At 45.5% G+C, this 24,686-nt stretch overlaps 1 protein-coding gene across 2 annotated transcripts in view; it reads right to left on the reverse strand.

Moving 5' to 3' along the window:
• The window catches only part of G2E3 (G2/M-phase specific E3 ubiquitin protein ligase), a 195,990-nt gene that overhangs the window by 25,949 nt on the left and 145,355 nt on the right, over window positions 1–24,686 (reverse strand). For both annotated transcript variants that reach the window (XM_029599007.1, XM_029599006.1), the window contains one exon: window positions 15,286–15,467. In XM_029599007.1, coding sequence (XP_029454867.1) covers window positions 15,286–15,467 — 182 coding nt within the window. The remainder of the gene's footprint in view (window positions 1–15,285; window positions 15,468–24,686) is intronic.

Genomic DNA, 24,686 nt, shown 5'->3' on the forward strand with positions numbered 1-24,686 from the left:
ACGTATTGTATTTTTGTAACTTGTATTTTACTAATTGTTTCATTGATTTTGATGTATATTGGTTTGATTTCAATACAAGAAAGGTGATCAATCAAGTTTAATAAATTAACTAGATGACTCTCCGCTGAATACCACACTCCTTGTGACCATGCATTTCTAGAGTAATCCCCCTAACCCCTTGGTGATAGCGTCTGTAGACAATCACTTGAGGTGAGGCCCAAAGTGAAAGACCCATGCTCAACTGTTTCCTCTACCAAAGGGGGATAACCAAATTTTGATGGGTAAAAGGTTGACAAATTCAGTTCCATTAGCTCTGAAGGCACTGTATGTAATCAAGTTATAGGAACCACATGCACTGCTGCAGCCATGTGTCTACATAGAACCATGCTGCTGTTTGGTCCTGCTAAAAGAGGTATCTCAGAAGTATGCTCTTTTAACCAGAATGTCTTTTCCTGATGAGGAGTTTATCTAGGCCCTTATAAACTATATTTTTCTTCACTGTAACCAGGTTCAACTTGGCAAGGTTGATTAGAAATCCGAGACTGGAGCTGAATGGCCTTCAAGGGACATTAACTCCTAGTCAATTATCCAGGTATGAGAATGTTCAGACTCTCCACTGAAGCTGTACCACTATGACCATAAAGCATTTTGTGAACACTGTGCTGCAGACAGGCCAAGGGGAAGTATTTTCTACTGGAAATACATAGGCCCCTTTGTTTTCAGTTTTTATTTAATTTTTCTTAGAAATTTATCAGTGTTTATTACGAGAACAAAAAGAGAAATCCGTGAAATAAAGGATTCACCATTTTCTGAGTACGTATAATTTGTTTTTGTAATACACATTGATAAATTTAAAAAATGAACACAAAGATCCCTAGTAACATACATTCTTCATCACAAACTTAAAGAACTTCCTGGTGTGGGGTGAATGGGAATGAGCATACACATCTGAGATCCAGACTGAACATCCATTCCATTAGTTGAATGAAAGGAAGGATTGTCTGAAGTGAGTTCATCTTGAATTTTTCCCAAACTAGCAGTTTTGTTTAGTCTTTGTAAGAATATGACTTAATCTTCCCATTTTCTTGGGGATGAGGAAATACCAGGAATAAAATCCCTGACCACAATCCTAGAAAGGAACAGGCTCAATCGCCTTCTGTAAGAGCAGCTCCACTTCAATTGAGACTGATTTGAGTTTAAGGCCAAAATCCACTGGGTTGGAGGAAAGCAAGAACAAATTGTATCCATCCGCTACAGTTTAAATAACCCACAGTTCCCTGTACATAACTGGATCAGTCCAGACAGTGGGTTATGTCCCCCTTCCAGCAGATGGGGTCAGAGAAAACTTCAAAGGCTGCTCCCATATAAGCTAGTGCACCCTCTGTCATCCTTCAGTATTCTTCTGAATCCAGCAGATGAGAGTGGCTGAACTCTAGTTCCCCACTAAGACTTCTGAAAAGCTAAATTTAGTGCTCTTTTCTCTATTTCTTAGCTTCCTTCCTATCTTAAGATGGATCAAGGTTAACAGAGGATAGTAAAAAAAAAAAAAAAAAAAGACACAGGGAAAGATCAGACCCTTGTCTAGGGTCCAGCAATTTAACTTGCAGGAAGAACTGTTTTTCAGGCTCCATTGCTGTATTTGCTTTGTGGGGGGTAAGTTTTTGTGCCTTTCTTACTTGCAGGTTAGATTTGTAAGCCCCAGGGTGCAAGTTGGTGGTCCAAACTCTCCCCCTTTTCCTCCGAGCCGACCCGCTGCCCTGAGAAGTCGTTTTGCCTCGGGGCAGCCTCCACAGAGATGCAACATTCCTCTGTGTGGTGTAAATAGCAATTCAGGCAGGTCGGGAAGAAGAAATAATGCTGCAAAGAGGGATTTTCCCTGTTCCTCGCAGCCACTCACCAGCGATTCGTCAGCGGCTCAGCTTACAGTCCCATGCCGCAATCCTCAAGGTGCTGCGCGTGCGGAGAGCCCGATTCCCGGCTCTGCCGCAAAGGGAACTGTGCGAGATGCCTCCCTGATGGGGAAGGTTCCTCGCGGCCGACAGGACGAGCAGGTTTGCTCGCGATGGCGCACCTCGATGCATGGTGGCCATCTTTGATTCTGAGCAGACTGCTCCAGAGCAGCCAGGGGACAATTCAGATGCTGGTTCTTCAGTGCTGCTGCCGATCCTGACCCCTTGGTCAACCCCCTGGACCCTTGTCCACCCGCAGGAGACCTGCCCCCCCCTCGGTGCCTTCTTCTGGACTACCTCCATTTTCGGCAGATTTTGTGCATTTAATGCACAATGCCTACCTGGCCAGAATGGGACAGCAGCAAGATCCAACAGGGCCTCCTCCTCCTTCAGTTTGTCAATCAGGCCTACCACATCTTCTAGGTTCACCGTGATTTGATTCAGTCCATCTGAATCATTACCTATGAAAACCTTCTCCATTACGGGTACCTCCCCAACATCCTCTTCAGTAAACACCGAAGCAAAGAAATCATTTAATCTTTCTGCGATGGCCTTATCTTCTCTAAGTGCCCCTTTAATCCCTCAATCATCTAACGGTCCAACTGACTCCCTCACAAGCTTTCTGCTTCGGATATATTTTTAAAAGTTTTTACTGTGAGTTTTTGCCTCTACAGCCAACTTCTTTTCAAATTCTCTCTTAGCCTGTCTTATCAATGTCTTACATTTAACTTGCCAATGTTTATGCTTTATCCTATTTTCTTCTGTTGGATCCTTCTTCCAATTTTTGAATGAAGATCTTTTGGCTAAAATAGCTTCTTTCACCTCCCCTTTTAACCATGCCGGTAATCGTTTTGCCTTCTTTCCACCTTTCTTAATGTGTGAAATACATCTGGACTGTGCTTCTAGACTGGTATTTTTTAACAATGACCACGCCTCTTGGACATTTTTTACTTTTGTAGCTGCTCCTTTCAGTTTTTTTCTAACAATTTTTCTCATTTTATCAAAGTTTCCTTTTTGAAAGTTTAGCACGAGAGCCTTGGATTTGCACACTGTTCCTTTTCCAGTCATTAAATCAAATTTGATCATATTATGATCACTATTGCCAAGCGGCCCCACCACCATTACCTCTCTCACCAAGTCCTGTGCTCCACTGAGAATTAGATCTAAAATTGCTCCCTCTCTCTCGTCGGTTCCTGAACCAATTGCTCCATAAAGCTATCATTTATTCCATCCAGGAACGTTATCTCCCTAGCGTGTCCCGATGATACATTTACCCAGTCTATATTGGGGTAATTGAAGTCTCCCATTATTACTGCACTACCAATTTGGTTAGCTTCCCTAATTTCTCTTAGCATTTCACTGTCCGTCTCACCATCTTGACCAGGTGGACGGTAGTATACCCCTATCACTATAGTCTTCCCCGACACACAAGGGATTTCTACCCATAAAGATTCAATTTTGTATTTAGTCTCATGCGGGATGTTTATCCTGTTGGTCTCTATGCCATCCCGGACATAAAGCGCCACACCTCCTCCCGAGTGCTCCTCTCTGTCATTGCAATATAATTTGTACCCCGGTATAGCACTGTCCCATTGGTTATCCTCTTTCCACCATGTCTCTGAGATGCCAATTAAGTCTATGCCATCATTTACTGCTATACATTCTAATTCTCCCATCTTACTTCTTAGACTTCTGGCATTAGCATACAAACATTTCAAAGTTTGTTTTTTGTTTGTATTTTCATTCTGCTTTTTAATTGATAGGGATAAGTTAGAATTTTTTAGCTCAGGTGAGTTTTTAGTTACAGACACTTGGACTACTTTTCTAATTATTGGAACCTCACTGTCGGGATGCCCTAATTCTAATGCATCATTAGTATCCTTTAAAGATACCTCTCTCCGAACCATGCGCTGCTGAGCGACTGTCGGCTTTCCCCTTTGTTCTAGTTTAAAAGCTGCTCTATCTCCTTTTTAAAGGTTAGCGCCAGCAGTCTGGTTCCACCCTGGTTAAGGTGCAGCGACTGCACCTTAACCAGGGTGGAACTCCCGTCTTTCTCAACTGAAGATTCCCGTGAGCTATGCAACTTGATGTTAAGTGCATCCTCATTTGCTATCTGGAGGCCACAAATGACTTTCGCTTGTCGGATCATCTTTTTGTACTTTGGAATGGCCCAAAGAAGGGGGCCAAGGCTTCGAAATGCACCATTCCTCGTTGGCTGAAAGAGGCCATCGCCTCAGCATATATTGGTGCCGGTCGACAGCCTCCAGTGGGCATCAAGGCCCATTCCCTCCGAGCTCACATGGCTTCCTGGGCAGAGAGTCAATCCGTTTCGCCTCAGGAGATATGCCAAGCAGCCACCTGGAAGTCTTTACATACCTTTGCTCGGCATTATTGTTTGAATCTACAGCCACCGGTTTTTGGCTCCTTTGGCAATCAGGTCATTCGAGCAGGGCTATCCGTGTCCACCCTAAGTAGGGAAGCTTTGGTACATCCCACTGTCTGGACTGATCCGTGGTACTACAGGAACGAAAATTAGCAGGTAAGGAATAATTTTCGTTTCAATGATATGTTGCCACTTCAGCAGGAAGGACTGGAGACTCCCCACCCCCGTCCTGGCAGAGACAGGGAAGCTGCTTCAGATCAAAAACTGCTGCCCAGTTTAGGCTCTCGACTACAGAGTTTTAAGATGACACCTCTCCATCTGACTCCCCCAAGCAAGAAGCTGTTGCTGAGTGGGAAGAACTCAATGGTATTGAAAAGGGAAGGAGCATCTCTGGAATAACAGTCGCTCCCAAACAGTAGTGTAAATTGATGCTCCTCAAGATCCACAATCTCTTGTCACTGAATAAATTGTCCCCTGTACAGGGAACATCTACAAGACGATCATACATATCTTCCCTTAGGCCATTAGCTCACAACCATGTTTGCCTTCGGGCCCCAATGGCAGCTGCTGAAGTTCTTGCCAAAGTATTTTCATAAACCAAGCAGATTAAATACTTATTCTTTCACATCCTCCACTTCAATAGATATCTGCCTATTCTGGGTCTTCTGAGTCTTTAGGATACATGCAGATATTGCGCCATATAAAAGCTAGTGGGCTGCAATGTGGGCATTCAACATCGATCTCTGACATATCTCCTTGCCAAAGGTCCAAGAATTTGAGGTCCTTTCCCAAGAGCATGTTAAGAGTTCTCACAGGTGTGCCTGGCATGCGTCAGGGTGACAAATACCAACAAGTGGTGAGGGAGTTGAATTATTCCAAAACATTGTGCAGCTTGCAAACTATACTTCAAGTCAAGCTTCCTGCCCACTGGGTGACAATGTCTGTCTGCCACATCCTAGACTGAAGATTTCAGAGAAGCTTATGAATCAAAATAGTCGTAGACGCCATTGGAGGTTATAGAAATTAAAGGAACCCAAAGATATCCATTCTTGAGTCTTTTCCTTTCCTGATGTTGATGTTAGGTGTCTTAGCATGCTTATCCAAGAATACGGAGTAGCAGAGATTCTCTGGAGGAGAGGGGTATATTGCAGCAGGTCAAGAAGGGAACCAGAGAGAATCCCTATAGACTCATCTCCTCACCAAGGAGGCACACTATGCTATGACAATAAAGGTGGAGACCTCTAATGACCCAAAGGGAAAATGCCTGGAAGGAACTCAGATCTGATCAAGCAGACTTCCTCACCTTTTGATCCATTAAGGGACTCCCGCTGAGAAGAATTCAGCCCTTCCCGGTGAGGACTTACACCCAAAGCTGGTAACTCCTGTGGAGCTGGCATAGAATTTGGAGCAGCTCCTGACTGTGGAAAATTCTCAATCTTGGACAGAGATTCTAATACTCTCCTGTCTTCAGGTACCATGGAGGCAAACCAGTTCTTCACCAGTTCTGATAAATGGGCTCCCACTGGCTGGGAAACCCTCTAGGCCAGATTTGGAGAAGACCTATTCTCTTCAGAAACCCAAATAGGCTCATCTTCACTCTGAGAAAACTGCAAAATCATGAAAGAGCTGTGCTCAATAGTAGAAACAGCTGCCAGCTCCAACATATTCTACTCTAGCTGCACAGACATTTTAGTGTGTTCCACTGGCAGCGCCGGTAAATTCTTCCAGGTTATAACATCTACTTTAGGACTTTTGATGGTCTGCATCAAAGCACCCTGATCTGGCACCACAGATGGAACCATGAACTTATTGAGCTAAATGTTGTAACAATTTGAAAAATCATGATCTGGGCCTAAACATCACTAACAAAGTATCCAAAATGGATATCTGGAATCCACTTCTCCGATTTTTAACTTTTTTTTTTTTTTTTGGTAGAATTTAAAAGTTCTGTTAGGAGGCTGCCATGGCAGCGGTAAAACAATTTGCAACTTGTTAGAAAACAAAAAAAAAAAGCGGCACCAGGCCTCAAGAAATATGGACATAAAACATTGAGACTGGGTACATGTCCATGTGATAGCTTGGACAAACAGAACAAGGGGCTCATGAGGCAGCATGTGAGTGTGGGAATTCCTGCACATGCTCAGTAAAGCTTTACTGAGCTTTGAGAAATGGGTCCGTTCAGTGCTGTCTGACATCACCCACATTTCATGGCTAATTCAGTCCTGCCTGACAGAGAAACAAGAATACATCAACTTCTGTTGCACTGAGGATTAGGCTGTTTCAAGTTTGATCATTCTGATATTTTATAAGTGCTCCCTGCTTCAAATTGTACAGTGTGCAAATAAGATAGACTTCCAGCTATGGCTCTGCTAGCTGCAGTACCACTGGGGGCTAGAGACCAGCGGTGTCCCTACCAACCAGCACATACCTTTGCTGCATGGCAGATATACAGCTGTGCTCATAGGTTTACATACCCTTGGCAGAGTTTGTGGTGTATAATAGTTTAATCTGAAACATTAAAAATAACAGATGTATTTTGTCTGATCACTCATGTTTTCTTAAAATGCTACAAGTCTTGCAAATTCTGTCAGGAGTATGTAAACTTATGAGCAGTTGCCAAATAAACACTTATTGGTGCTGTTTGACTACATTGTTCTACCTAGCAAAACTTTTACAGAATGAAGGCACAATGTAAAACTTGTACAACTGTGTTTATACCAAATAGTATTAAGTGATGCTAAAAAGGTGAAATTACTACTTACCTGAATTTCCTTTACTTTAATACAATCAGACCAGTGGGTTATGCATGCCAACCAACAGATGAAGAACAGAGATCAATAAGCTCACAGTCACTCATACATATCTCTGCACCAACACCAAACTACCAGTATTTCTGTAATAAGCAAGCTATGGACAAGCTCAAGCGCATCAGAGTTTCCCCTTGATTTATCTACACTGAGGCATTGTCGGATATCACCCTTACAGTCTGTTCCATTAGGCAAAGTGCAAACTTGAGGAGAGTCAAGCGAATAGCCCTCGCTTCATTGATGGACCAGCTCCCTTCCTCAGGAGTCATGCAACCCTGAAGCATATAGCTCCTGAAACTGCGTTCCACAGCCCGACAGATGGGCATCAGTCTCACTATTGTCCAGATAGGTGTGACTAAGTCCACGCATCATGTTCAACCTATTACCACCACACAAGCTCTTCCTGGTCAATTCTGGGAGCATCAATGTGATTGAGTAATCCTGAGAACGTGCTATACCAGTCCAGGCCTTAGCAAGTGGGGTGTTTCCCCCTATCAGCAGATGGAGGCAGACAACATTGTTTTCCCTCTGACATCACAGCACCTACTTAGGGGTGGTGCTAAGCAGCAGGAATCCAGTAACCTAACAAAGCTTCAGATCAGACCCCAATATATCAAACTGATCAACATTCAAAACAACCCTGAGAAGCAGTTTCCCTATAGCCTGCAACTAGAAACAGGTAAGCCAATAATAAAATTAGAGAGAAAAGGATAGTCAAATACCAGAACAAAGATGCCCCAAAGTAGGACAATCAGCAAAGTTTGAGAAGAGACAGCCTCCACTTCCAAGGCAGGTCTTGGACTGGTGTAGAAAGTCTAATGGAAAGGAAATTAGCAGGTAAGAAAAATTCTCCTTCCATCTCGTCCGCCTTCAGTAGTCCAGGCTATAACAAGTGGGAAATACCAAAGCTCTAGCTACCTGGGTGGGTAGAAGTGATGGTTGTCTGGAGAATCCCAGCACCATATGCCATATCCTCTCTTGTCAGAACGTCTAACCGGTAATGTCTCAAAGATGTGCAACAACAACAAAGAGGCCACTATGCAAATAACTGGTGGTGAAAGTGCCTGCACCTCTGCTCAAGATGCAGACAACACCCTGGTAGTATGTGTGCAAAGCAACTCTGGAGGCTTCTTGCCCTTCAGCAGATAAGTCAAGTCAATCACCTCCTCTATTCAGCGAGCCAGAGTAGCTTTGGAGGTCACCTCTCCCTTACCCCCAAACAGAACAGTCTGACTTGCAGAAATCATTTGTTACCTCCAAGTAATGAAGGATAAGCCTTTGCACATCCAAACACCTGAGAGAATGATATTCTGCTCCACATTCCTCTCGGGCAAAAGCCAGAAGAGATATTGTCTGATTAATATCAAACAGAATTTACTTTCAGATGAAAGGACAGAAGATCACCGCATCTGCTGAAATCACCAGGAATGGATCCAGTCAAGTCAAGGCTTGCAGTTCTGAAATCCACCTCATGGAGTAAATAGGCACCAGGAAACCTGCACTCAAGGACAGATCCTTCAACGAGATCTGCCTCAAAGGTTCAAAAGGGGCCCCCACCAGAACTCTTAAGACCAAATTAAGGTCCCAACATGGAACAATGAGTTGAAAAGGAGGCCACTACCTTTAGACATCCCTCAGAAACCAAGACACAACCGGGTGAGCCACTATAGAGATGCCACCCAACTGTCCTTGGTAACACGAAATAGCTGCTACCTGCACCTTCAAGTAATTCAAGGCAAGTCCTTTGTTCAGACCCTCCTGGAGAAAGGCCAAAATACCTGGAACAGTGGCCTGCCTGATAAACTCCAATCTGGGCTCCCAAAAACCTCTCAAATACCTGCCACATGTGGATATAAGCCAATGAAGTGAACCATTTCCTCAACTTCAGAGTCTAAACCATAGAGGAAGAATATCCCTTTTTGCAGAGCCTCCGCTGCTCAAGAGGTAGACCATAAGACAAAACATTGGATCTTCCATAACCACTGCCCCCGAGACAACAATCCCTGTAATTCCAGGAGACACAAGAGATAGTCCGCCTGCAGACTATCCAGTGCAACCAGGATGACTTGGTTGCACTTCATTTCTATTTGCTGCAGCAAGCTGCCTATAAGGGCCCTCTGGGGAAAGACACAGTAACTCCCCCTCCAGCCAAGGCTGCACTAGAGCGATGCTTCCCATCGACCACTCCTCCCTTTGCCGACTGAAGAAGTGTTCCAATTTTGCATTCTGATGGATCACCATCAAATCCACCTGTGGATGATGCCACTGATGACAGATCATTTGAAAGACATCAGAGCTTAGCTCCCATTCCCCAAGGTCTAAAAGATTTCAACTGAGAAAATTTGCCTGTACATTTTCCTGTCCGGCGATATGTACCATTGACAGCAACTCCAGATTTTCCTCTGCACAGGGGAAAAGAGACATCTCTGCTGTTGAGACCCCCCCCCCCCCCCAACTCGTAGTTCATCTTTGACAATACACATATGTTACTGCTTTTGCATTGTCCTGAGAGGACCTGCATGGCCCTCCCTTGAAGTAATGGAAGGAAATGCAGGAGCGCCAAATGAAAGGTCATGGTTCCAAATGATTGATGGATCATGAAGCCTCCTCCAGAATCCAGTTAACCTGAGCCACTTGATCCTGACAATGAACATCCCAACCCAAAAGGCTCTTATCAGTTGTTACTGGAACCCAAGATGGAGTGATTAGGCCGACCCTCTTCAACAGATGAGAGGGCATTAACCACCAGAGCAGTGAAACATGCACCTCTGGACTCAGGAGAAGCCGTACTCCATAGTCCTGGGACTGCAGAGACCAGTGGGACAGGAGAGCTGCCTGGAGGAGATACATGTGGGCTCTGGCCCATGTAACCAAATCTAGAGTTGTCGCCATTAGCCCGAGCACCTGCAAATAATCCCAAGTGGAAGGAACCGGTAGAACCAGCAACTTTTGAACCTGTTGGACTATCTTGCTCACTCTCTTGTCCTGAGGGAAACCCATCTGATCCTAGTATTGAACTGCACTCCCAGGTACTCCAGGGACTGAAGACTACTTTTGGCAAAATTGATCACCCAACCCAAGCCTTTTAAGATCTGAACAACTCGACTGGAAACATCCATTACCTCCTGATGCAACAGTGACCAAATCAACCAATTGTCGAGGTACGGGTGCACCATGATGCCTTTGTGCCTGAGAGTCGCAGCCACCACAACCATCACCTTCGTAAAAGACCAGAGGCAACACCTGGAATGGAATATGATCTCGAAGGATGCAAAACTTAAGATACCTCTGATCATGTTTCTGGATGGGAATGTGCAGATAGGCCTCTGAAAAATCCAAGGAGCACAAAGTCTCTCCCTGCTGAACTGTGGTGAGAGCAGAGCACAGAGTCTCCATGTGAAAATGGGTAACCCACAGAGTGTAGTTCACACCTTTGAGATCTAAAATAGGACAAAAAGATCCATCCTTATGCACCACGAAATAAATGGAGTAGTGGCCCAGTCGTGTTCAGATGAAGGCACCGGCAAAACTGCCCATATAAGCATGCGATTTTTGTACAGTCTTGCGAAACAGCTGCTGCTTGGCTGGAGCGGAACAAGGGGACACCATGAAAACATCTTGAATGGGCTGTTGCAGGTCCAGCACATACCTAGGCTGAATCAATATCCACCGATCAGACATTGTACGAGTCCACGCCATGTAGAACCCCTCAGGTGGGCCCCTACAGAACTCAGAAGTGAGTGGACACGCTGATCCTCATGACAAGGCTCTACCAGTCCCTGTGGAGGAAAACCCAAAAGGACTGCCCTCGGCCTCTTGGAAAGTAGATTAGGTGACCTCAAAAGACTGCCTCCCTGGTCAATATCACCAGTAAGCTCAAAACTGCTCCACCTACCTCAACCGACTCTGTAGAAAGATAGTCCCTTATCCTCCAGGAGTCTTTGGGCTTAGGATCCCCTAGAATCTTCACCAACTGATCCAGATCCTCACCAAATAGCAGCCTGCCTTTGAAGGGCATTTTGCCCAAGCATGTTTTGGACCAAGAATCTGCTGCCCAATTAAACAGCCACATAAACTGCCGAGCAAATTGTAAAGAGCATCTACTAAAAAGCCAGCAGCGGATTCCATCCTAGCCACATCCTCACTCTCCGGGAGTTGCTGGATCCAATAATGGAGTGAACGCACCACCAGCGCAGAACAAATGGAGGTTTGGACAGACATCACAGAAGAGAAGAAAATGACAGCCATCTTTCAATCTTGGGGATCCTTGAGAGACACAGCCCCTTCCACAGGAATAGTGGTACATTGCATTATTGCCATGATGAGTGCATCCACCGTTGGAATCCGAAAGATCTTCTGTACTGTATCTGGTGGAAGAGGATATAGCCTCAGCAGGAGCTTCACCCCCCCTCCTCCGCAGCACTGACTCAGGTGACTCCCATGCTGCCATCATTTTCTCCACCTCCGGGCAGAGAGGAAATGTGTTGTGTTGTTGGACTTCCACTTCCCTTTAATGATAGGATCCCACATCGGGGTTTCTTGGGCTTTCGGCTCATCCGAGCAAAGACAAGAGAGCGCTTGCTCTATTAAGAATACTCTCTCTTCCCTGTAAAACAAACAGATCAGAATCTTCCTTCAGATGAGGGGGCACCTTCCCTGCCTCTAGGATTGCTGATCTATCAGCATCTCCATGATCCTCCACGTCTCCAGTGTCTTCCCATGAAGGACCCGCTGACTCAATGACTCCTTGTGCCCTTTTGTATGGTACCTGGGGGGGGGGCGGGGGAGGGATCAAGACTGGTGGCAAAACAGTCACCTTCCCCCCAGCTCCATGTGAGGTCTCCCCAGGATGTGAGAAAGCACAAAAAGCCTGTTGCAAAATTCTGAAGAAATCCGAGGAGAAATCCCCACAGGCACCCGGGACAATGTCATTGAGACTCCCAATGGCAGGAGCCAAGACATTAGGGTGGGGTGCATCAGTCCCCAACCAAGCCCTAGCTGTCTCCATATCTTCAGGGCCTACCCGCATGGGAAGCTCATTCAAAATGGCCACCAGCTCTGAGGCAATGGCAGCTGACACTGTGTCTGGGCCTTCAAAACTCAGCAGTGCTAATAAGTAGCTGTGTGGAATAGAGAAGGAAGAAATACCTACCTCCAAATTGACTCCAGGCATTGCGCTCATAGACATGCATGCCAAACACAGAGGCCCCTTTTCTGCTATGGCTCTAAGCACCTTGTAGATCTCGTACCAACATGCACCTCTTGCAGCCCTGTCCATCCTCTCCTGTTGCAGAATCTCCGGCCCAGAGCTTATCACACACTCACCACACTGGTGTCAAAGTAGGTTGCCCCTGGTTCCAATTGCAAAGAATCCTCTCCAAGTTCATTCTGTGCACCCTGCACTAGGTGGAGTCCAGATCTCATCATGATACAGCAACAGGTAGCAATCTGAAGGGATATACTCATGGCTTCAAAGGCTTGTTTAAGAATGGATTCTATTTTCTGATTCTGTGTGTCCTTGAGAGCTGCTCCACCTTCCACCTGGATGGTGGTCCCCTTAGGTCACCAAGCATACCAGGGCATCCACCCTGGGAAATCAGAACTTCTCCTACTAGGTGGCCAGAGAACAACCCCTTTTAAAATTTGCTTCCAGAAGCACCCATTCCAAATCAATGACATTCTGCACCACCTGATGCAGTGGGAAAAAAATGCCAAGACTTCTACAAACTGACCATAATCGGATCCTCCTTGGATACAGGAATCTCTTCCCTCTTTTCATCAGCAAAGGGCACTGGGACTGCAAAATAAGGGATGTTAATTCATCCTTATTAAATACAGAGCATGGATGCATGATTCTCCCCATCCAGAGGAACCTCTCCATCCTCCAGTTCAGCCTCACTATCCCCTGGAGGAAAAAACTCTAAAGCTATCCAGAGAGTCAGAGGGTGGAAAACCCTCCCTTGGCTCTTTTTGCTGAGCTGCCTCACTTTCTTCTTTTTTTTTTTTTTTGCAAAATAATTTTTATTGAGTCAAGAGCAGTGGTCATTCCAGAAAAACAAAACATCTCCAAACAAGCCTCAAAGGTACATGTGCAGAATACTGGGCATAAACTAAAAACACTCTCAGAACAGCCGCTTTTCCCAGAAATGGTAGACCATACCAACAAACAATGTCATACCGACCGCTGACCCGTGACCCGCATTTTCATTTTTCCTTTTTCCCCCCCTCTCAGACCCCAAATCAGCAACATTTGCCCTCCCCCCCGCCATAACAATAGCCCGCCGTGTAGAGCTTTGCTCTGCACCCTACACGGCCCCCCCCACACGCTCCCCCCTTCCCATCCATCCCCAGCCCCACACACACATTCACCCGCCCTCTCCCCTCCCTCACCCCCTGGTCCCGTCCCAAGGTCCATGGAATTGGATTAAGTCCAATCGTTAGAATATCCGGAGATAAGCAAGTTAGCTTGTGTCCCTCCGGGGAGTCCTTGAAAGAAGGCCTGCCAACAGTCTTCATATGACTGGTCCCTTGTACGATGCCCCGAGATGCAATCCAAACGCTCCATTTGCAGCTCCAAAGTCATCCTGGCAGACCAAGCCGCTTCAGTAGGCGCACCTTGTGGCTCCACCCATACCGAAAGTATAGTCCTGCACGCCAACAGCATCGCCAGCCGTGCAAATTTAGCTTTGGCAAGTGGGCAAGGGCTCGCAGCGTACAATGGGTGGGTAGTCAGTGCCTGCCCTCCACAGCGGGTGGGAAGCCCAGTGCATTGAGAAATAATCTGCATCACCCGGGTCCAAAAGGGAGTGACCGTCGGGCAAAGGAGGAGCCTGTGTACCAAGGTCCCCTCCTCCCCACCACATTGCCTCACTTTCTTCTTATCCTTTGAACCAGAACTAGAGGGTGCTGGGACTGAAACCAGGATAGCCTAGGCACCATCAGGAAGGAAACAATCCAGGAGGAGGTTCCCTGCCCTTTGCAAAAAAAGCCTACACTCCTTTCAAAATTTTCTGAGAAATCAAAGCCTAAGTAAAACGACATAATGTTCAGCACAGGGAAGGTCTAACACACTTAAAGAATACTAGACAGTGCGATGACCCACACTATGCTCTACACAATGGCTTGGACTCAGAATGGCGACTACAATCTCAATCTCTGCACCCCGTGGCCATGAAATGACTGCCAGGGCAGCAGGCAATGCAATCTCAATCACTGAAGATCCCCTGCCGATACAAATTCACAGTCACCTAAATCCCCTCTGCACAGTTGCGGCTATTGCCCAAAGTATCCTGATTTGGACCCACCACACGTGACACATAGCACAGTCTCTCCTGAGCTCACTGATTGGTGCCATTTTGAACCATTCGATCTGCAAGGATACGGCACCCAGGAATCAAAATTAGAATCTATCTCCCCAGCACACTGTGAAAATATTCCCCACAATTGACTTCAGGATCCTTGCTGCTGCAGCACTCACTGTTCTCCCCCCCCCTTTTTTTTTACTTTATTGAAAAAACACAGCAACATTCCTGAAAGGCACAGAAATACCAAATGAGAAATAGGGTCCGGTAAGGGAGGCACACAGAGGAGGGAGGGAGGGGGCAGAAGAAGAGAACAAGATAGATCACCAAGTCCTTCTGGAAGCCCCTAAGCTTCACCAGCTTAGAGGGAGTGAACTACTGCTATCACCTCTGGAGTTCCCCAAATACCTCTCTGTTGACTATCTTCAGGGACGTAACAGGCTCCTGCTCAACTGAGGTAGGGAGAACCTGTCTCACCTTAGGAGCACTGAACAGAATTTTCCTGTTCAGCCAGCCAGGCCGAGTCCACAGCATGGAATACTTGTCAACCATCTGCTGGAAACAGAGAATACTGACAGGCTAGTATCAGTGTAGAGGTATATATGAGTGACATCTGCTGGTCTGACTGGATGAAGAGGAAATAACTGGAAAGATACCTACATTTTAAGTGAACGTAATGTCCATTTAATTTGTTTTTGAAGCCTGGGGGTTCAGTTCTAAAGTCATGGCTCCTCCCATTCCCAAAGCAGAATAAAGCAGTACAAGGTTGCCTTATATAGATTTGTATAGCCCTGCATAAGTCTAGTAGCACAACTGAAATAAGTAGTAATAGTAGACTATCTTACCCTCATCACTGCTTCCACCAATTTGTAATCTGTAAGATCTTCAACAGTTGGCTCGACTTGTTCTGGTCCATAAACAAGACAACTAAATAGTGTTCTGGATAAGAAACTGGGTGATGGGCCACCATGAACCAGAGAAATTGCGATCATTCTGCCAGCTTCATAGTACAAGTTCTCTCTCAGTGCTGAAAATACAGATGAAATTTTGAACTAAACAAAAAATCCATTTCAATATGTGTTTTTCAATGCACATATATCAAATAAGCTTTCCAAAATCTGTATAGGTTTACAGTTTTTATAGACTTCTGCAAGAAGCCAGTTTGAGGACTCAAAAACTGTGATAATCAATGCTGTAGTTGCCTATACATCACGGAAATTCTTAAAGCAGCAGTTTCTATGGTCTGCATACTACTGAAACTATGTGCTATGAAATATTTTAAAACTTTCTACTGGTCTTTAGTCAATATGCATATCAAAACAAGAGGGAATCATTCTGGACTGGCTGTTTGAATGAAGCTAAGCACATCAATGCCAGTCTTTGATGTAGGCTCCTCTGATCAAAAAGGAAAATTGGTTCTTACCTGCTAATTTTCGTTCCTGTAGTACCACGGATCAGCCCAGACTCCTGGGTTTATGCATCCCTGCCAGCAGATAGAGACAGAGAAAGTTTAACTGACACTGCTTCATAATCCCTGTTGCCACCTGCAGTTCCTCAGTATTGAACTGTACCCAAGCCAAAAACAACTGCAAACACAGTCAGAAAACACTAAGAAAAAAATAGCCAACATCTTGATCCGTGGTACTACAGGAATGAAAATTAGTAGGTAAGAATCAATTTTCCTTTCCCTGTACAAACCCGGATCAGTCCAGACTCCTGAGATGTACCAAAGCTCCCTACTTAGGGTGGGATCTGGAAAGACCCGTTTGCAAAACAGAGCCTCTGGATCCCCGCCATCTAGTCGACAGTGTCTCACAAAAGTATGCGGCGACTTCCAATACGCCGCCCTACACATTTTCTGTGGCGAAACCAGCTGGGCCTCTGCCCACAAAGACACTTGAGACAGAGTAGAGTGAGCCCTCAAGCCTTCAGATACCTGATGACCTTTGAGCATGTACGCCGACCCAAATGCCTTAAGCCACCTCGCAATGGTAGCCTTGGAAGCATAGGTACCTTTCTTCACACCACTCCATAAAATAAAAAGGTGATCAGACCTTCGAAATTCATTTGTGACATCGAGATACCTCAAAGCAGCCCTACAGATGTGCAAACACCTAAGCTCCCACACATGCGGCGTAGAAGCATTTATTTATTTATTTATTTATTTATTTTTATATACCGATGTTCCTGTAAAGAATACATATCGCACCAGTTTTCAAGGAACTGAACAGTCGCCTCCAGGGCGGAAATACATTAAAACAGTCGCCTCAAGGCAGAATACATTAACACAAGTATACAGGAAAACTATTAAAGAGAACTTTCATAAACTCAATTAAATGTAACTGGGAACCATAAATCAAAAGCATCCAAGTTTGGAAAAGCCAGAAGCTCCATAGACTGATTAAACATGAAAGGCCGATACCACCTTGGGAAGAAAAGAGGGGACTGTCCGCAAGGACACACCTGAATCAAAAATCAGTAGGAATGGATCGCAGCAAGATAAAGCCTGCAACTCAGATTCTCCTGGCAGAACAAATGGCTACCAAGAAAACTACCTTCAAGGTCAAATATTTAAGAGTCGGTCTGCGGAGAGGCTCAAAAGGCTGTTCACATAAACCTTGGAGAACCAAATTAAAGTTCCAGGATGGACAAACTCTCCTCACCGTAGGGCGCAAATTTTTAACCCCCTGAAGAAACCAGATCACGTCTGGACGAGAAGATAATGTTCCACCATCAATGGTAACAAGCAAAGAAGCCAGAGCCGCCACCTGAACTCAGAGTTGAAAGCTAGGCCTTTGGATAAACCGTCTTGAAGGAAAGATAAAATCTGAGATACCGAAGATTGCAAGGGCTGAATACCTTTAGCTATACACCATGCCTCAAAAACCTTCCAGACTCTGACGTACAACAAAGAAGTAGACGTCTGCCTAGCTTGTAGCAGGTTGGTTTAACTGCCTCCAGGTATCCCTTGTGCCTCAAGCGCTGCTAGACAAAAGCGATCAGCCTGATGAGACCCTGGCGAATAAGGTGGGGAAGATGACTCATCCTCAACGGCCCGTCTACTGCCAAGTTGACCAGATCCGCAAACCAGGGCCGCCATGGCCACTCTGAGCTACCAACACTACAGACCCTGGGTGCCTCTCTATCAGATACAAGACCTTGCCAGCCAGCAGCCAGGGAGGGAATACATAAAGTAGAACCTCCTGAGGCCATAGGACCATGAAAGTGTCAACACCTTTGGTTCCTTATTCCCGCTTGCAGATGAAAACGCGAGATGCCTTCGCATTGAGAAGCATCACCATTAGATCCACATGGGGACACCCCCTCCTGTCTCGAATGAGTTGCATCACAGACTTCGACAATTCCCACTCTTCGAGATTTAGAAATTTGCGACTGAAAAAAATCCACTTGGACACTTTCAACCCCTGCAATACGAGATGCCACTTTCTGGACTAAGTGTTGCTCTGACCAAAGAATCAACTCTTGCTTCTGCCTTGCCGATAGATATAGGCTACTGTCATCGCATTGTCTGATAAGACCCACATAGAATGGCCTCGCACCAATGGTAGAAAGGCCAGTAATGCTAACCGCACTGTTCTCATCTCTAAGCGATTTATAAACCAGGAGGCCTCTTCCACCGACCACTATAGTGATAGAGGTATACTACCATCCACCTGGTCAAGTTGGTGAGAAGGACAGTGAAATGCTAAGAGAAATTAGGGAAGCTAACCAAATTGGTAGTGCAGTAATAATGGGAGACTTCAATTACCTATCAGTATCAAGGTGGAAACAAATTAAATTTAATAATAATAGCTTTAGAAGGTGTCAGCAAGCCTGATGTTGTGTGACTTAGACCAAGACACCAACCGGTCTTCTTGATCATTCACCTTCTTTATATTTTAATTTATTAAAAAATATTTTTACTTAAGTTTTTTTCTTCCTCTCTGTTCCGGTTACAAATGTTGAGACGCTATGTCCTGATGAATGGGATAAAGACTCTTATCTATACATTTCTCATATGCCCCTGAGGAAGCTTAAGAGTGAAACACTGGCCGTGTTGGGCTATCATATGTAAAAGCAAAATTTATTAAGAGTCTACCTTTTACCGATGGAGGACTATTTTTAAGTAAAAGAAAAAAACTTAAGTAAAAAATATTTTTGAATAAATTAAAATATAAAGAAGGTGAATGATCGAGAAGACCGGTTGGTGTCTTGGTCTAAGTCACACAACGTCAGGCTTGCTGACACCTTCTAAAGCTATTATTAATAAATTTAATTTGTTTCCACTTTGATACTGATAGATTTTGGTTGCGGTGGATAACTGCTGACTCCCTTTGTTAATAGTTGTGTAGACGTCAATTACCCCAATATTGACTGAGTAAATGTATCATCGGGACACGCTAGAGAGATAACGTTCCTGAATGGAATAAATGATAGCTTTATGGAGCAATTGGTTCAGGAAGCGACGAGAGAGGGAGCAATTTTAGATCTAATTCTCAGTGGAGCACAGGACTTGATGAGAGAGGTAATGTGGTGGGGCCGCTTGGCAATAGTGATCATAATATGATCAAATTTGATTTAATGACTGGAAGAGGAACAGTGTGCAAATCCAAGGCTCTCGTGCTAAACTTTCAAAGGGAAAACTTTGATAAAATGAGAAAAATTGTTAGAAAAAAACTGAAAGGAGCAGCTACAAAAGCAAAAAATGTCCAAGAGGCGTGGTCATTGTTAAAAAATACCAGTCTAGATGTATTCCACACATTAAGAAAGGTGGAAAGAAGGCAAAACGATTACCGGCATGGTTAAAAGGGGAGGTGAAAGAAGCTATTTTAGCCAAAAGATCTTCATTCAAAAATTGGAAGAAGGATCCAACAGAAGAAAATAGGATAAAGCATAAACGTTAGCAAGTTAAATGTAAGACATTGATAAGACAGGCTACGAGAGAATTTGAAAAGAAGTTGGCTGTAGAGGCAAAAACTCACAGTAAAAACTTTTTAAAATATATCCGAAGCAGAAAGCCTGTGAGGGAGTCAGTTGGACCGTTAGATGATCGAGGGGTTAAAGGGGCACTTAGAGAAGATAAGGCCATTGCAGAAAGATTAAATGATTTCTTTGCTTCGGTGTTTACTGAAGAGGATGTTGCGGAGGTACCCGTAATGGAGAAGGTTTTCATGGGTAATGATTCAGATGGACTGAATCAAATCACGGTGAACCTAGAAGATGTGGTAGACCTGATTGACAAACTGAAGAGTAGTAAATCACCTGGACTGGATGGTATACACCCCAGAGTGCTGAAGGAACTAAAAAATGAACTTTCAGACCTATTAGTAAAAATTTGTAACCTATCATTAAAATCATCCATTGTACCTGAAGACTGGAGGATAGCAAATATAACCCCAATATTTAAAAAGGGCTCCAGGGGCGATCCGGGAAACTACAGATCGGTTAGCCTGACTTCAGTGCCAGGAAAAATAGTGGAAAGTGTTCTAAACATCAAAATCACAGAACATATGGAAAGACATGGTTTAATGGAACAAAGTCAGCATGGCTTTACCCAGGGCAAGTCTTGCCTCACAAATCTGCTTCACATTTTTGAAGGAGTTAATAAACATGTGGATAAAGGTGAACCGGTAGATGTAGTATACTTGGATTTTTAGAAGGCGTTGGACAAAGTTCCTCATGAGAGGCTTCTAGGAAAAGTAAAAAGTCATGGGATAGTGGCGATGTCCTTTCGTGGATTGCAAACTGGCTAAAAAAAAGGAAACAGAAAGTAGGATTAAATGGACAATTTTCTCAGTGGAAGGGAGTGGGCAGTGGAGTGCCTCAGGGATCTGTATTGGGACCCTTACTTTTCAATATTTTTATAAATGATCTGGAAAGAAATACGAGTGAGATAATCAAATTTGCAGATGACACAAAATTGTTCAGAGTAGTTAAATCACAAGCAGATTGTGATAAATTGCAGGAAGACCTTGTGAGACTGGAAAATTGGGCATCCAAATGGCAGATGAAATTTAATGTGGATAAGTGCAAGGTGGTGCATATAGGGAAAAATAACCCAAGGTATAATTACACAATATTGGGTTCCATATTAGGTGCTACAACCCAAGAAAGAGATCTAGGCGTCATAGTGGATAACACATTGAAATTGTCGGTTCAGTGTGCTGCGGCAGTCAAAAAAGCAAACAGAATGTTGGAAATTATTAGAAAGGGAATGGTGAATAAAACGGAAAATGTCATAATGCCTCTGTATCACTCCATGGTGAGACCGCACCTTGAATACTATGTACAATTCTGGTCGCCGCATCTCAAAAAAGATATAATTGCGATGGAGAAGGTACAGAGAAGGGCTACCAAAATGATAAGGGGAATGGAACAGCTCCCCTATGAGGAAAGACTAAAGAGTTTAGGACTTTTCAGCTTGGAGAAGAGACGGCTGAGGGGGGATATGATAGAGATGTTTAAAATTATGAGAGGTCTAGAATGGGTAGATGTGAATCGGTTATTTACTCTTTCGGATAGTAGAAAGACTAGGGGGCACTCCATGAAGTTAGCATGGGGCACATTTAAAACTAATCGGAGAAAGTTCTTTTTTACTCAACACACAAACTCTGGAATTTGTTGCCAGAGGATGTGGTTAGTGCAGTTAGTATAGTGGTGTTTAAAAGAGGATTGGATAAGTTCTTGGAAGAGAAGTCCATTACCTGCTATTAAGTTCACTTAGAGAATAGCCACTGCCATTAGCAATGGTAACATGGAATAGACTTAGTTTTTGGGTACTTGCCAGGTTCTTATGGCCTGGATTGGCCACTGTTGGAAAAGGGATGCTGGGCTTAATGGACCCTTGGTCTGACCCAGTATGGCATTTTCTTATGTTCTTATGCCCTGAGCTAAATGTCTCTGGCATATTGCACCCCAACAAGAGAGACTGGCATCGGTAATGAGAATGACCCAATCCGGAACCTCCAGGTCGACACCACGCAGCAGAATGGACCTCTGTAGCCATCAAGACAGACTGTCCATCATAGGTGCATTGAGAGACAGGCTGATGAAAGGCCTCTGACAACAGGTTCCACTGTGCCTACAGAGCCCTCTGTAATGGTCTGATATGCGCAAAGGTCCAGAGAACCAACTCTAGAGTTGAAGCCATTGAGCCCAGAACCTGTAAAACATCTCAGGCGCTGGGTACCCATAACCTCAGCAAGCGCTGAACCTACGACTGCAATTTGCACACTCTCACCTCCATCAAGAATACCTTGCCTTGCTGCACATCAAACCGAGCTCCCAATTAATCGAGAGTCTGAGGTGGTGTGAGGTGGCTCTTCGCCCAATTCATCACCCAGCCTAGCGACTCCAAAGTAAGAATCACCTTCTGGATCGCAGAGTGGCAACTTGCCTCATACTTTGTCCTGATGAGGCAGTCATTGAGAAGGGTGTATGAGAACTCCCTCTTGCCGCAAGGCTGCCGCCTCTACCACCATCACCCTTGGTGAAGATACGTGGTGCCATGGTGAGCTCAAAGAGGAGAGCCTGAAACTGGAAATGCTGCCCCAGCACCATAAATCTCAGAAAATGCTGGTGATCCTGATGAATGGGAATGTGGAAGTATGCTTCCGTCAGATCCAATGAGGCCAGGAACTACAGATTGTGCACCGCCGCAATTACCAACAGCAAAAGTCACCCACGCAAAGTTTTGGGACTTTCAAAGCCGCATTTACCCTTTTTAGGTCCAGAATGGGGCAAAAAGTGCCCTCTTCCTTTGGAACCACAAAGTAAATGGAATTCCGACCTTTGCCCCATTTGCACAGAAGCACCGGAACCATGGCTCCCAAGTCCTGCAACTGGTTTAAAGTCTCCCGCAGCACACGTTTTTCAACCAACCCGCAGGGGGTGACTAGAAAGAGATCGTGAATGGGCTGTGTAAATTCTAATGCATAACCTTCTCTTATGACACTGAGCTCTCACTGATCCTGAGTAATCTTGGACCACTCCCTGTAGAAACAAGCTAAATGACCCCCCCGATACTGGGAATGACAGAGTGGGCTGGCCTCACCTCATTGTGAGGATTTTGCTCCTGTAGTCCCATCACCAGTGGGAGCTCTGATGTGCCTATGGCCTTCCCGAAAGGACTGCCCCCAGGCCTGACCTTGGCCAGAAAACTGTTTCTGCGAAGCTGGGACTCATCTTGTATGATGAGACCGTGACCAAGAGGAAAAGGAATGCCTAATCTTAGGCCTATCCTCCGGCAACGTATGCACCTTATTATCAGCTAATTGTTTGATCAGCTGCTCCAAGTCCTCCCCAAACAAAAGACGTCCTTTGAAAGGTAGGGAACCCAGTTGGGGCTTGGAAGACAAATCCGCCGACCAGTTAAACAGCCACAACAGCAGCCAGGCCGACACAGCGGATGCCATAAGACAAGACAAAGTCCTCACCAAATCATACAAAGCATGCACTATGAATGTGATAGATGCCTCCAAGAGTTCCACACTACTATCCTCAATACCTGAATTTGCCTGACCAAACTGAAGCTGCTGAACTTCTAGCACGTTGCATGAAGCTGGAACAAATAGCTGCCCGCAAACTCAGTGCAGACACTTCAAAGATCCTCATGAGATGGACCTCCAGCTTACAATCCTGAATATCCTTGAGCACTGCGGCTCCTGTGTTGGGAATGGTAGTCTTTTTAGTGATTGCCGCGTCCACTTTCAGAAGAGAAAAAAGCTCTAGGGACTGCTCAGGATAGAGCTTTGACATCGCTAGACCCACTCATAACCCAGCATCGAGCGTACTCAATTCCTAATCCACCATCTATTATATGGACCCATAAGGGAACACTGATGGGGGGGGGCCCCTGAAGCCCATCCAGGACCAGATCTGCCCCCACCAAGTCCGGAGATTTAACCTTAGCTCACTAAGGACCTGAGGAATCAATGGAGCTAATTCCTCCCTTCAAAACAAACGAATGATCTTGGGGTTGTCCCCCTCGGACACCGGAACAGCATCCGCATTGTCTCCCAGCATTCGGAATCCCTGATAACGCTGCCTGTGACTCCCTGGGGGTCTCCGGGGAATCGACAGAGTCATCTGTGCAGTTGTCTGCCCTCATGGGTCCCAACAGAATCTGCATCCCAAAAGCCAGATGCCCTCTGGACCGAGAAGGCCACAACAGCACCACAGGGGCCCCGGGGACGAAAGAGAGGGTACCATGGCTACCTGTTAGTACCTGAGGCCCTCCTGCTGTGCCAGATAGGCGCTGTGCAGGAGTAAAATAAAGTCTGGGGGAAAGCATGGGGAGCTGGTGGCAGAACAGAGGATGAATACCTGCCGCTCCCCGGAGCCTGCAGCCCGAGAGGCAAAGTTTCTCCTGGGCCTCCCTACCACTCCAGAGGGCCCAGGGGGATTGGGAAAAGGTGTGTGTGTGTGTGTGTGGGGGGGGGGGGGGGTGAAGAATCCCCTGTTCTTCCTGCTAGTCTGGACAAAATCATTTGGGGAGCTAAGACGGCCGACATTCCTGCGCCTCCGGAGCCTGCAGGCCCGATGCGGGAAATGTTTTAATGCTTTCCCCGGCTGGCGCTCCAGCGGTGGCAGAATCGGCAGTGCCCCTTCTGCGTTTCGCCGGGGCATTCAAAGGCCCTTCACCACCAGAAACACATGCAGCGCAAAGCCCACTGCGACCTAGCCACACTGAAAATGTGCCACATGCCTAGCAGGCCCTGTTGCGAACCATGATCATGCGGCGAGACTGAGAATCCCGTGCCGTGCACAAGAACCGCCACGAAAATGCTTTCAGAAAAAGAAATGCCACCCGAGCAAGCCCTGCAACTCACCACCAGCTGCTTTTTTTAAACTTTAATAAGCAGTTAAGGGCTCCCTTCTCCTAAAGTTGAGGGGAGCTGTCCAGCTCAGCCCAGCTTAAAATAAATAGGAGAGGCAGAGATCCCAATGAGATAGTAGAGCCAACAAGCCGCCTAAGCGGCCTTGTGAAGGGATCTGAAACACCAGATTTGCACACCATGGAACACACTGGAGCGAGCGTACAAAAAGGTCACCGACCTTCAGCTCGTCTGCCTTAACCAAACAGGGAACGCCAGCCTGGGAACCCTTCCCCTGGGAGGAAGGCTCGCAAGAAAAAAAAAGAAAAAGGTAAAACTGGTGTATGCACCAGCCAACATCTGCTGGAGACAGAGAAATACTGAGGAACTGTAGGTGGCACCAAGGATTATGAAGCAGTGTCAGTTAAATG

Source organism: Rhinatrema bivittatum, chromosome 4, assembly GCF_901001135.1.
Source record: "Rhinatrema bivittatum chromosome 4, aRhiBiv1.1, whole genome shotgun sequence".
NCBI classification, from domain to species: Eukaryota; Metazoa; Chordata; class Amphibia; order Gymnophiona; family Rhinatrematidae; genus Rhinatrema; species Rhinatrema bivittatum.